Below are 13,122 nucleotides of genomic sequence, written 5' to 3' on the forward strand. Positions count from 1 at the left end.
GGATGACTCTGTAATACTATAAAATCCTTAATCAGTTCCACCATTATTATAACTCTAATGTTTCTAGGACCCTTCCTCTGGTTTAAAACTGATTAATTTCAGGGATTGAAGCTAGATTCACTGTTCTGTATACAAGGCACAATCTCAGATACTGTGTTCTCAGTACTGTGTTCTCATTATTGCTCTCTTATTTTGAAAGAAAATATCCATGAAACTGGTGTATTCCTTTACTGTGCTTGGACACTTTGAAGAAAAGTAAGAAATGGAAGTTAGGAGGAGGATTAATGGTTGTATTTGTGTAACGTCTTCGTTATCCTTTTAGTTTAGATATCAAATAATGTTTTAAAACACTTTCAAGTGCAGCTATTTTTTCAGATTTTTAAAGATGAACTGTGAATTTTGAAAAAATGTTGCTCTTTTTTAATATTAAAAACAGGAATAAATGATTTAGCTTAGCGTTTGGGGGCTTTTTTTTTTTTTCTTCTTAGATGGTAGAAATTCAAATATTGTCTAACCTGGAATTATTTGGATGTTTGGAGAGTTAGCAAAATTAGTGCCTCATGGATACTGGAAGATCTGATAAATTCTAAGAATTATAATCTGACAAATTATAGAAGTCGTATTTTGTTACTAGTTCCCAAGTGGGTTTTGGGCATATGCATCTGACAATGCTTTTTGCAGTGTGATGCTTCTCTGCTTCACGTGGAGAATAGTTTGAGCTTTGTATTCATTAAAAATTGTTCCTAACTCATCTAGTTGAGAAGAAAACTTAATAACACTATAACTATAAGCAGTTACGAGAAGAATGGTACATCTTTGTCCAGTATCCTGCCTCAGAGATTTTCTAGCACCAAAAGCTTCTGAGAAAGGTGGTTTAAAAATCAGCATTATCATGAACAACTTTTGTATTTTGTGCATAAGAAAAAGTCTTTTATCCAGTAGCTGATTTATTGTCGCAAAGCATAGGAATTTTTTTTATTTTCTCTCCTGTCAAATGTAGCAGAAGTTTTCATTATTCATACAAACTTATCCCCTTTTGTGTGTATGTTGTTAAGGTCTTTGCTTAATAATGGTCTTATAGAAGTTGAGATCCCAGCTAATTGTAGGTATAGCATTGCCCTCATCTGGATCCACTGCATTGTGATTTTGCTATATTCAGAAGGTAATGAATAAGAGTACCTGACCTTCCTCCTTCGTTCTCTTCAGCATTTTAACTACACCTGGTGTTTATCTTGCTTATTTTCTTGTTCCAGTTGCTTCAGTTGCCCATGATACAATAGTCTTTCCATGCCTCTAATGGCCCGTCTCTGAGGGCATCTGCTTTTTGCTAGAGTGACTTTAGATGTGCAGTGAGAATTGAGCACCATAAGCATTTAAGAGAAAATGTTGAATACTGTTGAGAGGGCATTATAATATTTTAGATAGAATTTAGAGGGGTTTTTCGAACAGGAAATAATCTGTAAATACCAATAGTGGAGGGACTAAGTCCGCGAGGACTTAGCTCATTACATTTATGTGACTGTCTTAAATATTGTCTACTTATGGTGAGCTACGTTAGTAGAAACATCTGGATAATTAAGCTCTTCCTTTCTGCTGTGATAGTGGAAGATGTTGAGATAGGCATCGCAGGGTAACTAATTTATAAAGGTCTTGCTGGAGGAGGGAGTGAGGAGTCATCAGCATTTTCTTCCTGAAACAAGGTGATTTGGGGACCTCCAAAAGAGGAGGTGACGGTTGTGCCCCCTTGCTCATTAGTTGAAAACAAAGCTTTCACTTTTTCTTTGGGTACTGGAGCTGTTTCTGCCTCCTGCCTGTATGCACAAAGCCCAAGATAAATGCTCCTTGGCTGTCAGAGAGCCTCAGTCTTTTGCCTTTTGCCTTTAATAGGTGTTCAAGGACACCGGTTTGCTCACGCTCATGCTCACCGGCAGAGGCGGCTGGGGCTGTGCGAAGATGAACTCGGTACCAAAAGGAAGAATACTTTACTGGAGTGAATGGGAAGGGAGAAGGGAAAATTGTTTGTGCGGGGGGAAATGTTACATTGCTCCAGGGCTCCTGCCAAATACCTTCAGTCTGCTATGCCACGTGGGGTATGCGCGCTGTATACGGCTTCGCCCTTACATATCTGGAAGAGTTGGAGGCGATAAACCTCCCCGTTACAATGAGGTGCTGAACATGTTTTCCGCGTGTACCTTCCGTGTCATCCAGGAGGCCTGCTAGCAAGAAAAGGGAGACATGCTGCAAATTTACAAAAGGATGGTGGCAGGGAAAAGGGAGATAGAAGGGAAATTCCAGAAAGGCCCTCTGGATTTGCTCAGGCACACCTAGACTTGCCCTCTATTGGGATTTACCTGTAGCATGTACATCATTAAGAGGCTTTATTTTTTTTTTTTTAAATTAATTTTATTTTCCTTTGCAGGTCACCTTTTAAGCTGCTATTTCCTGTATAATTAAGCAGAATGAAGGCATTAGGTTCTAGTAAACTTGGGCCTAATCCAGAAACCTTCTCTTATTCAGTTCTTTCTGAGTAAGAAACTCAAGTCTGGGCCCAGCATTTTACGTGTTTCGCTGTTATTTCTAAATTATTTGTGGTCTGTGGATTTTTTTTTTGTTTTGTTTATAACTTTATTGAAAACTCCTTTGCTTTTGTCTAATTTTATCTCTTTATGTGTTATTGTCCAGCATAGCGTTAGTTGAAATGATGTAAGTATACTGCAAATTGAAGTGCATAATTGCTACTGATAATGCAAGAACGATTGATTCCTACAGTTTATAATTAACAGTGCATAATGTTCTGTGCATGGGTTGGATCTATCCCTTTTAACTTTTCCTTTCCGATTCTTTCCAACCCCCGGTCTTGCCACATCCCAGCCTTTCTGAATATACTGGTTTCGCTGGAGTCTAGTCCATTCTTCCTTTTGTTTTTCAGACCAGTAAAAATGGGAAGTACTGGATTCTGGTTTCCTCCAAGAAGAGTCAGCGGAACTGGTTAAGACCAAAATCTGAGGACTTTAGTGGGCAAACATCAGGTGTGCATTGAACAGAGGCTGCTTTAATCCTGTTTTAAGTATATGCTTCTTTAAAAATAGTATTATATATGAGCTTTTGTGTAATGTGTTTGTTATATTTGATACTGCATATAATCATTCATCCTGCAGTTGTGAAAGCACCAATAAGAATGAGGATTTTAAGTGATAATATGTTGAGACACAAACAGGCAATATTACTCATAAAATTCTTTCAGCTGGTCTTTGGAAAGTGTAATATTTGAGGATCAGTGGTTTTTTAAGTTTTATCTCCATTGCTCAGTCTATATATCCACAAGAAAAAAAAGAAAGTGGTTATTTGCTATTCAGAGATCAATACTGAAGTTCTTAATTGCCTCATCTGTTGAGAAATGGTACTGAGATAATAGTGCATACATGTTTTTTTAATAAAACAATGTCATTGTCAAAGATTGGATCCACACTATATTTGTTCTAATGATGCATTTTTAAGGACACTTAAACACAATTCAAAGTCAGCTTAATTAGTTTTGATCATAGAGGAACAAAACCTGAATTCTTCATCTGTGAGAACGTTCTGAGTTACATCTGGTACAGCAAATAGGTAACCTGAAGTTTTGGAGAAGATAACAGTAATGTTATATTGGCCTGAATATAGGATGGCCTCCAGCCTGAGGTGCGATCCTTGCATTCAGAACAGGAGTGGGAAGTTGTCAGAGTTGTTAATTTAACAGTTAAGCCTGATATGCTGTTCCACAACAAACACTGCTTTTGGCCTCACATCAGACCCTGCATATCACCCTTCTGCATGGCCTAAGCTCCTGCATCTCCCCAGCCGGATGCACGTTCAGTTCCTCCCCACCTGCCCCCCGCGTTACCAGCTCACCCCTATCCTCATGTCCTTAGATGTCCCCAACCCCCGTGCGGCGCTCCCTGTGCCTCCCTGACCCCACAGCCCCATCCTAGTTCTGTCCGTCGTCCCTCCCCGCGGCAGCTCACCCTCCCTCCCCACATCCCACCAGCTGCGCCTGCTTCCCTTGTCACTGGCTGGGCATGGAGGCCACTTGCTGCTGAGCTCTGGACCCAGCATGGTCAAATTAACCACACTCCCCTGCAGCAGACTGTGGAGGTAGTTTCTTTGCCCTTTTCTGCTAATGCTGCCTTGCCCCTCTCAGGTTAGGTGTGGATTTGGCAGGGAGGCGAAAGAGGCTGTAGCCCTTTCTTACCCCTTTGAGACTGTAGGTGCCGTAGCCACGCAGCGAGGGCCATGGCTGCTGCACTGTCGGCTCTGTGCAGCGGGTCTCATATGGGTGCCTGTGTGGTATAGATACACCCTGTGTAAGCATAGAGTGGGTTGGATTTTTTTTCGCCCCCAGAACTTGATTAGTGAGGAGAGATTAGGCTAAAACAAGATTTCACTCTATATTCAGGCCAATATGCGTAGAAGACCAGTGTGTTCATTTACAGGAAAGCACAATTAATTTTATTACCAGATTCTAATTAAAGTATATATTGAAAAATCTCTCAATCCACAAATTTATCACAACTTCAATGTGAATCAGACCCTCCCTTTGATTACATTGGTGTCTCCGTTGAAGTCTTTGGAACTGGTCTTCATTTACTTTTATTGCAGAAACACTTTGATCTCAAGTCTCCAAACAACTGTTTCATTTTTTCACTGACGAGCTAGAAAGCTGCTTATGAGACAGAAAAAAAAATTAAGCTGATTGTTTGAAGACCTGTCCGTGTTCCCACTCATGGAATTGATGTCTCCAGGCTTCGTCCCATGAGTGGGAATGAGTCAGAGACGAATCTGAAACAATAAGAGTCCTTAAAGAAACACCTTTTCTGTCACTGGGTATCTTTAAAGAGGTTAGTGGTTCCATATAAAATTTGGGGGAGTAAAGGTGGTCTTACAAAACTTCTTGCTTAAAGAAAGTAGCATAGCTTAACCTGCCATTCAAGGACTATAGGGTTGAAAGGCAGCAGATTTCCATCTTGGTGTGCCAGTGTTTCTCTCCTCTTGTAAAGACAAGGGAGAAGTTTTGGGGAGGAGGGAGGAAGAGGCATAGACAAAGACATACTCTGTGTACGCGTTTCAAATGGAAATCTCAGTCTGAAGCTTTCATAAAATGCAGACATTAAAGAGGCGCATCCCCTTCTCCCTCTCCCTGCCCCCCCGCCCTCCTGTCCTGTGGTGCATTGAGAAAAGCACAGGCTCTCCTTCCTCCCCACTTTCTTCCAGGGCCACGCTGGGGCTCTTGCAAGGACCGTTTAGTTTTGCCCCCGTCGCACCTGGGCGCTGCTCTCCGCTCCCATCTGGAGCGGTTGGCTCCCTCCGTCTCTGCTGAGCGGAGCCCGGCCTCGGTGGGGGAGAGAGGACAGCTGAGACCAGGGCCAGGCTGCCTCCAAGCTATCCAGCCTCCCCTCGCTGCCAGCGGGGAAGAGCCCGTTTTGTTTATCGGGGAGGTGGCGTTAGGTTGGAGCAGCTGCGGCCTGGTGCTCCCTGCCCGGCTCCTAGCCACCCAGCTCCACCTGTCCCAGCAGCTGCTGGCTTCCCCGGACCCATTGCCAGGGACCGCGGGGGCGGCCGGCCGCCGAGCCCCCAGCCCGGCCGCTGCCCCCGGCCTCGGTGCCGTCCGGCCCAGCCGCCTCTCGTGCAGCTGCCCCGGCAGAGGCCGGAGCGGACAGCAGCTGCGAGCTGCAACACCGGGGCCGAAGGGGGGGGGTTGCCACTTTTGCAGGAGAAAGGCCAAATTTTGGGGCATTCTGGCCCTGCCCAACGCTTGCGTTGAGTGCCGTCCTCCCACCGTCCTCCTCCTCGCCCCCGCTGCCACAGAGCTCGCGCTCGACCCTTCCCGCAATGAGTAGCACTGGATTTTGGTATCTAAAGTAGCAATTGTGCTCCAATGATGAAAAAAAGCTGCCAGCTACCCCTGACAAAGGAGGGCTGTTGAGCGCCCTGTAACGGCAGGCGCCCAGTTGCTACTAGACGTTACCAGATAATGAATCTAAAGCTGTTCGCCCGCAAGACAGACACGAGCGTCCTGCACCTCCTTTAGCTGAGAGCCTCTGGTTTAATTCACAGTTTGCGATGCCCCAGCAGAACCAAGAGCCTCCATCCTGAGCTAGCCTAAATCTCAACACTTAGAGCCCCTACGTCTTGCAGGATAGCGTGAGGAGGGTGGGGGTCTCCAGCGCTGTGCTGGTAAAACCCTAATCTATCTAATCTGTCCCTAATCCGTGGGATTTCTGTTGTTAATACATCAGGGGTTTAAATTTACAGGAGAATTTCACCTGGCGTTAGCAATCATTGGCAATGCGTACATCTTCCTAGAGTAGATGCATAGACGTGCAGTAATCGCGAGGAGGTACGCCCGAGAACCTGAGCTTTGCCCTCCCAGGCTGTCAGCATGGGTACTGCTGCTTTTCGCGCAGGTTTTCAAACATTTCGAGGCTTACAGATTTTTCACTTTGATAACTCTGTGTGTGCCTGTGTGCGTGCCTGTGTGCGTGTGTCTGTGCAAACACCACAGGCAGGGCTTTAATTCCTTTGAAATACGAAGCTGCCAAAAGCCGTCTGGGTAGGTAGGCTCTTTGCCTGATGCCTCCTGTAATCTGATGGAAACTTTGCTGTTCTCCATCAGTGCCTGAGGGGAAGGTTGTGAGGTGTGATTTCAGGGCATATGTGGATCTGTTCATCCTGAGCAATGCGTTTTAAGAGTCGCAGGAAATAGTGTAAAGAAACCTACAGGTATTACATTAGACCAGCTGAACCTAATTTTATTTTTAAGTTTTATTCAGAAGCATCACATAGCAAGTAAACTTCAAAATCTAAGTTTAGTTACAAACTAGTTGTTTCTTATTTTTTTTTTCCAGTCCCCTTTTGCTTTCTTTTACGACCACATGAAACTTGAGAAGCCATCTAAAGCTAAATCATTTAGTGGAGTTGGGCAATTCCCAAGTGTCCAACAAGAAGGCCTGGTTTAGGCTGCGATGGCCACTGTCATTCCTGGTGATTTGTCAGAAGTAAGAGATACCCAGAAAGTCCCTTCAGGGAAACGTAAGCGTGGTGAAACCAAACCAAGAAAAAACTTTCCTTGCCAACTGTGTGACAAGGCCTTTAACAGTGTTGAGAAATTAAAGGTTCACTCATACTCTCACACAGGAGAGAGGCCCTACAAGTGCACACAACAAGACTGCACCAAGGCCTTTGTTTCTAAGTACAAATTACTAAGGTATTAAACTCTATTTATCTTTCAGATTATATTATCTATTTTATGTTGGCCGTGTTAAGCCGTGTAAAAGTATATATTTGTGTACGCCTTCAGCTGATTGCAGAGAGGATGTGTTAATTAAAGTAGCCATTGGATTGTTTCTAGAATTCTAAATTACCTAAGTTTGCAAGCTAATGTCTTTGATTTTGTTTCTTAATTTGTTTTCTGCTTTTGTTTTCTGTTTGTTTGTTTGTTTGTTGTTTTGTTTTTTTTAATGAGCGTAGAATTTTCATTTGTATAAGGAATTGTCACGAGAAAAAAGAGTATGGACTGAAAATTTTTTGGCTATGGACTTTTACACGAGTACTTTCATACTTGCCCATATACCCCTGTTACAGTAGCTAAAACCCACCAAAACTAAAGTGTCGATTTAAGAGAAATGGCTCGCGTTTTGCTATATTTAAATTTGTCGAACTGTCTTTGTAGTGTCATGCTTTCAGTTAAAAGGTTCTGTTGCAAAGCAGCCCTTAGTGTAGTATTTAGCTGCCATTAAAAAATGAGCACGTGTGTTTTTTGATCAAAATAATTACTTACAGAATATATCTGTGTTTAAAGGCATATGGCTACTCATTCTCCTGAGAAAACCCACAAGTGTAATTATTGTGAGAAAATGTTTCACCGAAAAGATCACCTAAAGAATCACCTACATACACATAATCCCAACAAAGAGGCCTTTAAGTGTGAAGAATGTGGAAAGAACTACAATACCAAGCTTGGGTTCAAACGTCACCTGGCTTTGCATGCTGCAACAAGCGGTGACCTCACCTGTAAGGTATGTTTGCAGACTTTTGAAAGCACAGGAGTGCTGCTGGAGCACCTAAAAACTCACGCAGGCAAGTCATCGGGTGGAGTGAAGGAGAAAAAACACCAGTGTGAACACTGTGATCGTCGGTTCTACACCCGAAAGGATGTCCGTAGACACATGGTAGTGCACACTGGAAGAAAGGACTTCCTCTGTCAGTACTGTGCACAGAGATTTGGGCGGAAGGATCACCTCACGCGCCACATGAAGAAAAGTCACAACCAAGAACTTTTGAAGGTCAAAACAGAGCCAATGGACCTTCTAGATCCCTTTACCTGCAATGTTTCTGTGCCTATTAAGGATGAGCTGCTTCCAGTGATGTCTTTACCTTCCAGTGAACTGACATCAAAGCCATTTACAAACACTTTGCAATTAAATCTCTACAACACTCAGATTCAGTCCATGCAGAGTTCTGCATCTGCACACCAAATGGTTGCCACATCGTTACCATTGGGAATGCCTTGTCCAATAGATATGGAGTCTGTCCACCCTTCTCACCAGCTATCGTTGAAATATCCGCTCGGTACTACCTCATACGCAATTTCTATGCCTGAAAAAGAACAGCCATTGAAAGGGGAAATCGAAAGTTACCTAATGGAGTTGCAAAGTGGTATGCCTTCTTCATCCCAGGATTCTCAAGCATCTTCATCAAAACTAGGGCTGGATCCACAAGTAGGGCCACTAGATGATGGGTCTGGGGAGGTTTCCCTTTCCAAGGGTTCCGTTCCTATTAGCGAACCTCTAAACACCCCATCATTGGACTTTTCTCAGCTGTTCAACTTCATACCTGTAAATGGCCCTCCCTATAATCCTTCTGTTTCAGTGGGAAACCTCGGAATGAGTTACACGCAAGAGGAGGCACATTCTTCTATGACTCAACTTCCACCACAAACCCAGGATCCACAAGATCCTAGCAATAGTATAGGTCTTGGGTCTCTGCACTCGTTGTCAGCAGCCTTCACGAGCAGTCTAAGCACAACCACCACCCTACCACGATTTCATCAAGCTTTCCAATAGGATGTACAAAGCTGGCTTGTTACTGTCTATTTGTAGAAATGCCTTAGGTGACCATTTTTAACTTAGTGCCTACTATAAGACATTATAAATTCTCTGCTTTTGTACAGTACCAATCTCATGAAGCCAGTAAGAAATTTAAATTAACTTTTTAAAAATGTTTTGAAAGTGTTTATTCTCAGCTGTGTTTACTTTGTTTTCTTTTTACAAAAGTCTCATTGTATTGTTTTCATTTTCACTGCCAATTGACACATTTAAAATGTTCAGTAGAAAGTCATCCCAAGCAAACTCTCAACACTCATCCCTTTTTTAAAACTTTTGCAACCATACAGCTATTCTGTTTTACTGATGTCAGCGGTAGAACTACCAATTTTACCTTTTAATATATTCTAGTATTTGCAAAGCATCCAGTTAAAATATGTATCACAAAGGTTCCTGAAGATTTGGGAAAAATCCCTTTCCAAACGAATCCTCTTCCCAAATGGTGACACATCTGATCTGTTCTATAATGACAAATCTAAATTTTTTAAATAAATATAGAATTCAGATTTTTCTGAAAACTTGTGTGTGTATATATAGAAGTCCATATATACACATGTACATATATATAGCATTTTGACTTGTATTGAAGTCATTATAAAAGGTGTTAAGAATTTTGCCATTTTCTGGCGTAATTTTTTGTGGCCTGTTATGGATAATGAAAAAAAAAATTTAGTTTAATTCTCTAAAATCATGGCTGAACAGAATTTCAACAGAGAATCTCTGCTTGCCTAAATGACAAATGTTTCAAGTTGAATTTGGAACGGTGTTGTTGTGCTTTCATGACTCTGGTAGAGGGAAACAGGCGAAATTAATGGCTGATCTTGAAATATAAAAGTGTTGTAATTTAGTAATGCAGAATATTTTGTCACAGTTTTTGTTTTAATTCTTAACTTGCTGTTTTTTCTCTTTAGTAGCATAGAAAGAGTACTGCATAGGAATCTTCCAATAGTGTATTCACATTTGTAGGCATCAGTCTTCTCCCAGCTGCCACCGCCAAAGGGTGGATCAAGTCCAGCCAGAAAGTGTGTATCTATTTTCAGTTCAAAACTAGTGTGCAGTCAGAGAGTGAATGTAAATTTGCAAATACCAGTTTTTGTTTTGTTTTGTTTTGTTTTTTATTGGAATGATCTTTTCAGTTGTGTTACATGGTGTGTTATGTCCTCCTAAGCAACAAGTTAGATGTTAATCACACTTTCTACACCTGGGTACTTGGTTAGGGACTTTTTGCCCATTGCCAAGATTTAAAGACAGGACTCTTAGGAGTGAAGTAAAAGCATATTGCTTACACCACTTTTACCTAATGCAATATATTCTATTCCCCAACCCCTAATAACCAAAAGAGGAAAAAAAAAAAAACCAACCCTGTGATGCATGAAAGCAAACTAGATTTGCTGTAATTCAACAAGAACGTTCTTTTCCTTGTCATTTTTGTACAAGGAATTAAAAAATAGAAATCACGTACATTAATATTTCTCAAACAATAATGAGGATTCATACAAGGTTTTAAGTGGTTAAACTAAATATACTTCACAGAAACAAAAGTTGCTCCCATTTAAGGAGCTCATGCTCCGGATATTTTATCAGTAGCTCCTACTTTTTTTTTTTAATTCTAGGAGCAATATGCAGGTGTAGTTTTACTATTTTATACATATGTGTATTTAAATTTTATTACTGAAAGATAACATTTTTATAAATGTGTTTGTGTTCCAAAGGCATTAAAATAAGGATGTATTAATAAGGAAAATACCTTTTGAAATTCTGCGAACTACTCCTAGATTTTGGGTTTAGGAGCACGTTATCTCAAAGTGGGCTTTTAGCTCTGCTTCATGACTGCTTCCTCTGGTTTCTGTGAAACAGATTGCTCGCTTACTTACATCTTTAGTTGAATGATTTGTTCAATATTGCTTTTTTCCTCATCACCTTTCTAAAGGAAAGAAAAACACAGATGAACAGAGCACAAGGTGAATGCAACCAAATGTAACTCTAGTTTAAGTCAGCAACCATAACGCATGTAGGAAGAACTCAGTTTATTCTCAATCCTTTAAATCAATTTGAGATGAAGATAAATGGACTTAATTCCTCCAGTGGGCCATGTCCCGCGTGGAGCCGAGCATCTGCAACTCCCCCGCAGCAGAGGAAAGTCGCGAGTGCTTGGCATCCTGCGGCCGGCCCAGCAGCGTGGCCGGGCAGCGCTGCCCGGCCCGGGCAGCCTCCGGCACACAAATTCCCGATCCATAGCGACTGTTTATCAGTCTCAGTTGCTGTTTAGACTTGGTTAAAAAAACAAAACCCAAGAGACACTTTGCCAACACCCGTTTCTTAGCGCGTAGCCAGAATCCTTACTACTTTGTTCGTGCCTTAGCTTCCTGAAAAGGGATTGACATTTCACTTTGGAGTTAGGCGTACATTTCACTTGAGAAATAGGGACCTCAGACAAGATATTGAACCTCATTCAGTCAGGGTTTCAGTGGGTGGCTGCGCCGAGTGTGTTTGCCACTGAACTAGGATGTACGGTAACGTGGAAGCAGACTGACACTGTAAGCAATACTACCACCACCGGAGTGCTTTTGAATATCGCTTAGGCAGAGTGGCCACGACTAACTAACGTCAGTTTTTAAACCCTGTTTTCTCGATTTCAAATGGATTCTCGGCGGGAGGGGGGAGGGCTGGCTGATCATGCACCACTCTTTGTGCAACTTCTAAAACTTCTAGTAAGGTTTGTTTTTTTTTAAATATATATATTTTTGTGTACTTGTTGCTTGTGCTTTATTTAGTAGTAAATTGTGGAATAGAGTGATTTATTGTTAATTTGGCAGTAGCGGTTTTTAAAAACCATATACTGACTGAAACATGAGCCAGAGCTGATTGCTTTATTAAGCTAATAATGAATGTTAAGAGTACATATTTTCAGGATCATTTGCCTAGTGAGCTAAACATGTATTATAGGCCAATATTTTTTAAAATAAAGCTTGGTCAACCTCTATGTTACACATATTACAAGATATAGCACTTTCAAAAAGAAAACCTAAACCTTTTAAGAAAATTTCTTACAGGTTATGCTTTTTATTATAAAACCTTTTATTATAATTTGTTTCAAGTGCCATTAGATTACATATATGTAGGCCTTTGGTATAATGCTTTGTGTACAAAATGGTAGACATTGTAATTTTAAACAGGTACATTTTTACAGTGTTTTCTTATCAATTTGCTATATTGCACAGAACCAGTGTGTCTTTCTTAAGGGTTTTACAATGGTTTTTACTAGGTTTACATGTTTCAAACTACACTGTCTTCTACTGCCATTTTGGATACCGGTCAAAAAAAATTAGGAGTTTGTCCTCACCAATTGCAAACTGTGTCCTCTGGAGTTCTGGATGGTAAACCATGGCAAAAATGTTTAACATGCAGTATTTGATACAGATTTTATTTTATCATATCCTATCATCGCTATGCTGCTGTCTGAAGTTAACTTAGGGCCTGATCCTGCATCCGTAAAGGTCGAGGGGAGCAGGATTGCATCCTTCGTTATGTCTGTCTCATACACTGGTTTAGCAGCTCATCCTGTATTCTTCTCAGTCTATAGATAAGCCTCTGAAATAAATGTACTTATCTGGTATGTAGTAAACCGTATAGGCTTAGCTGCCCATCCTGCATCCTCCCAGTGTACAGTTAAAACCACAGCCTACTTAGCGTCACGCTCGACGTACAAATAACGCCACAGTAGTTCAAAATGTGTTTGGATAGTCCCAAAGCTTTTCTGCAGTAAGGGTGTCTTACTTTTGTTGGAAGGCAGTGTCTTTTGATAACAGTTATCTAGCCCTGGAAGTGACACAGAACTATTGCTAATCATATGTAAACACTTTTCAGTATAAGCTTCAGTGGTACAGTTGAACCAGAGTGAATGTTTATCTCCTCAGAAACACTCCTGCAATATTGTTATATTGGATCATGCTGCTAATGTAACTTGGGATACAACTCCTCT

The 13,122-nt window shown here is 41.4% G+C and overlaps 1 protein-coding gene across 12 annotated transcripts in view; it reads left to right on the forward strand.

Moving 5' to 3' along the window:
• PLAG1 (PLAG1 zinc finger) overlaps positions 1-12,123 on the forward strand; it is a 50,803-nt gene extending 38,680 nt beyond the window's left edge. For 10 of the 12 annotated variants that reach the window (XM_075141818.1, XM_075141821.1, XM_075141823.1 and 7 more), the window contains 3 exons: positions 2,930-3,029; positions 6,885-7,243; positions 7,838-12,123. In XM_075141818.1, coding sequence (XP_074997919.1) covers positions 7,002-7,243; positions 7,838-9,101 — 1,506 coding nt within the window. In that variant the 5' untranslated portion in view covers positions 2,930-3,029; positions 6,885-7,001 and the 3' untranslated portion in view covers positions 9,102-12,123. The remainder of the gene's footprint in view (positions 1-2,929; positions 3,030-6,884; positions 7,244-7,837) is intronic. The other 2 variants (XM_075141828.1, XM_075141829.1) reach the window with 2 other exon arrangements.
• The last annotated feature ends 999 nt before the right edge of the window (positions 12,124-13,122 follow it).

Source organism: Calonectris borealis, chromosome 2, assembly GCF_964195595.1.
Source record: "Calonectris borealis chromosome 2, bCalBor7.hap1.2, whole genome shotgun sequence".
In the NCBI taxonomy this organism is placed as follows: Eukaryota; Metazoa; Chordata; class Aves; order Procellariiformes; family Procellariidae; genus Calonectris; species Calonectris borealis.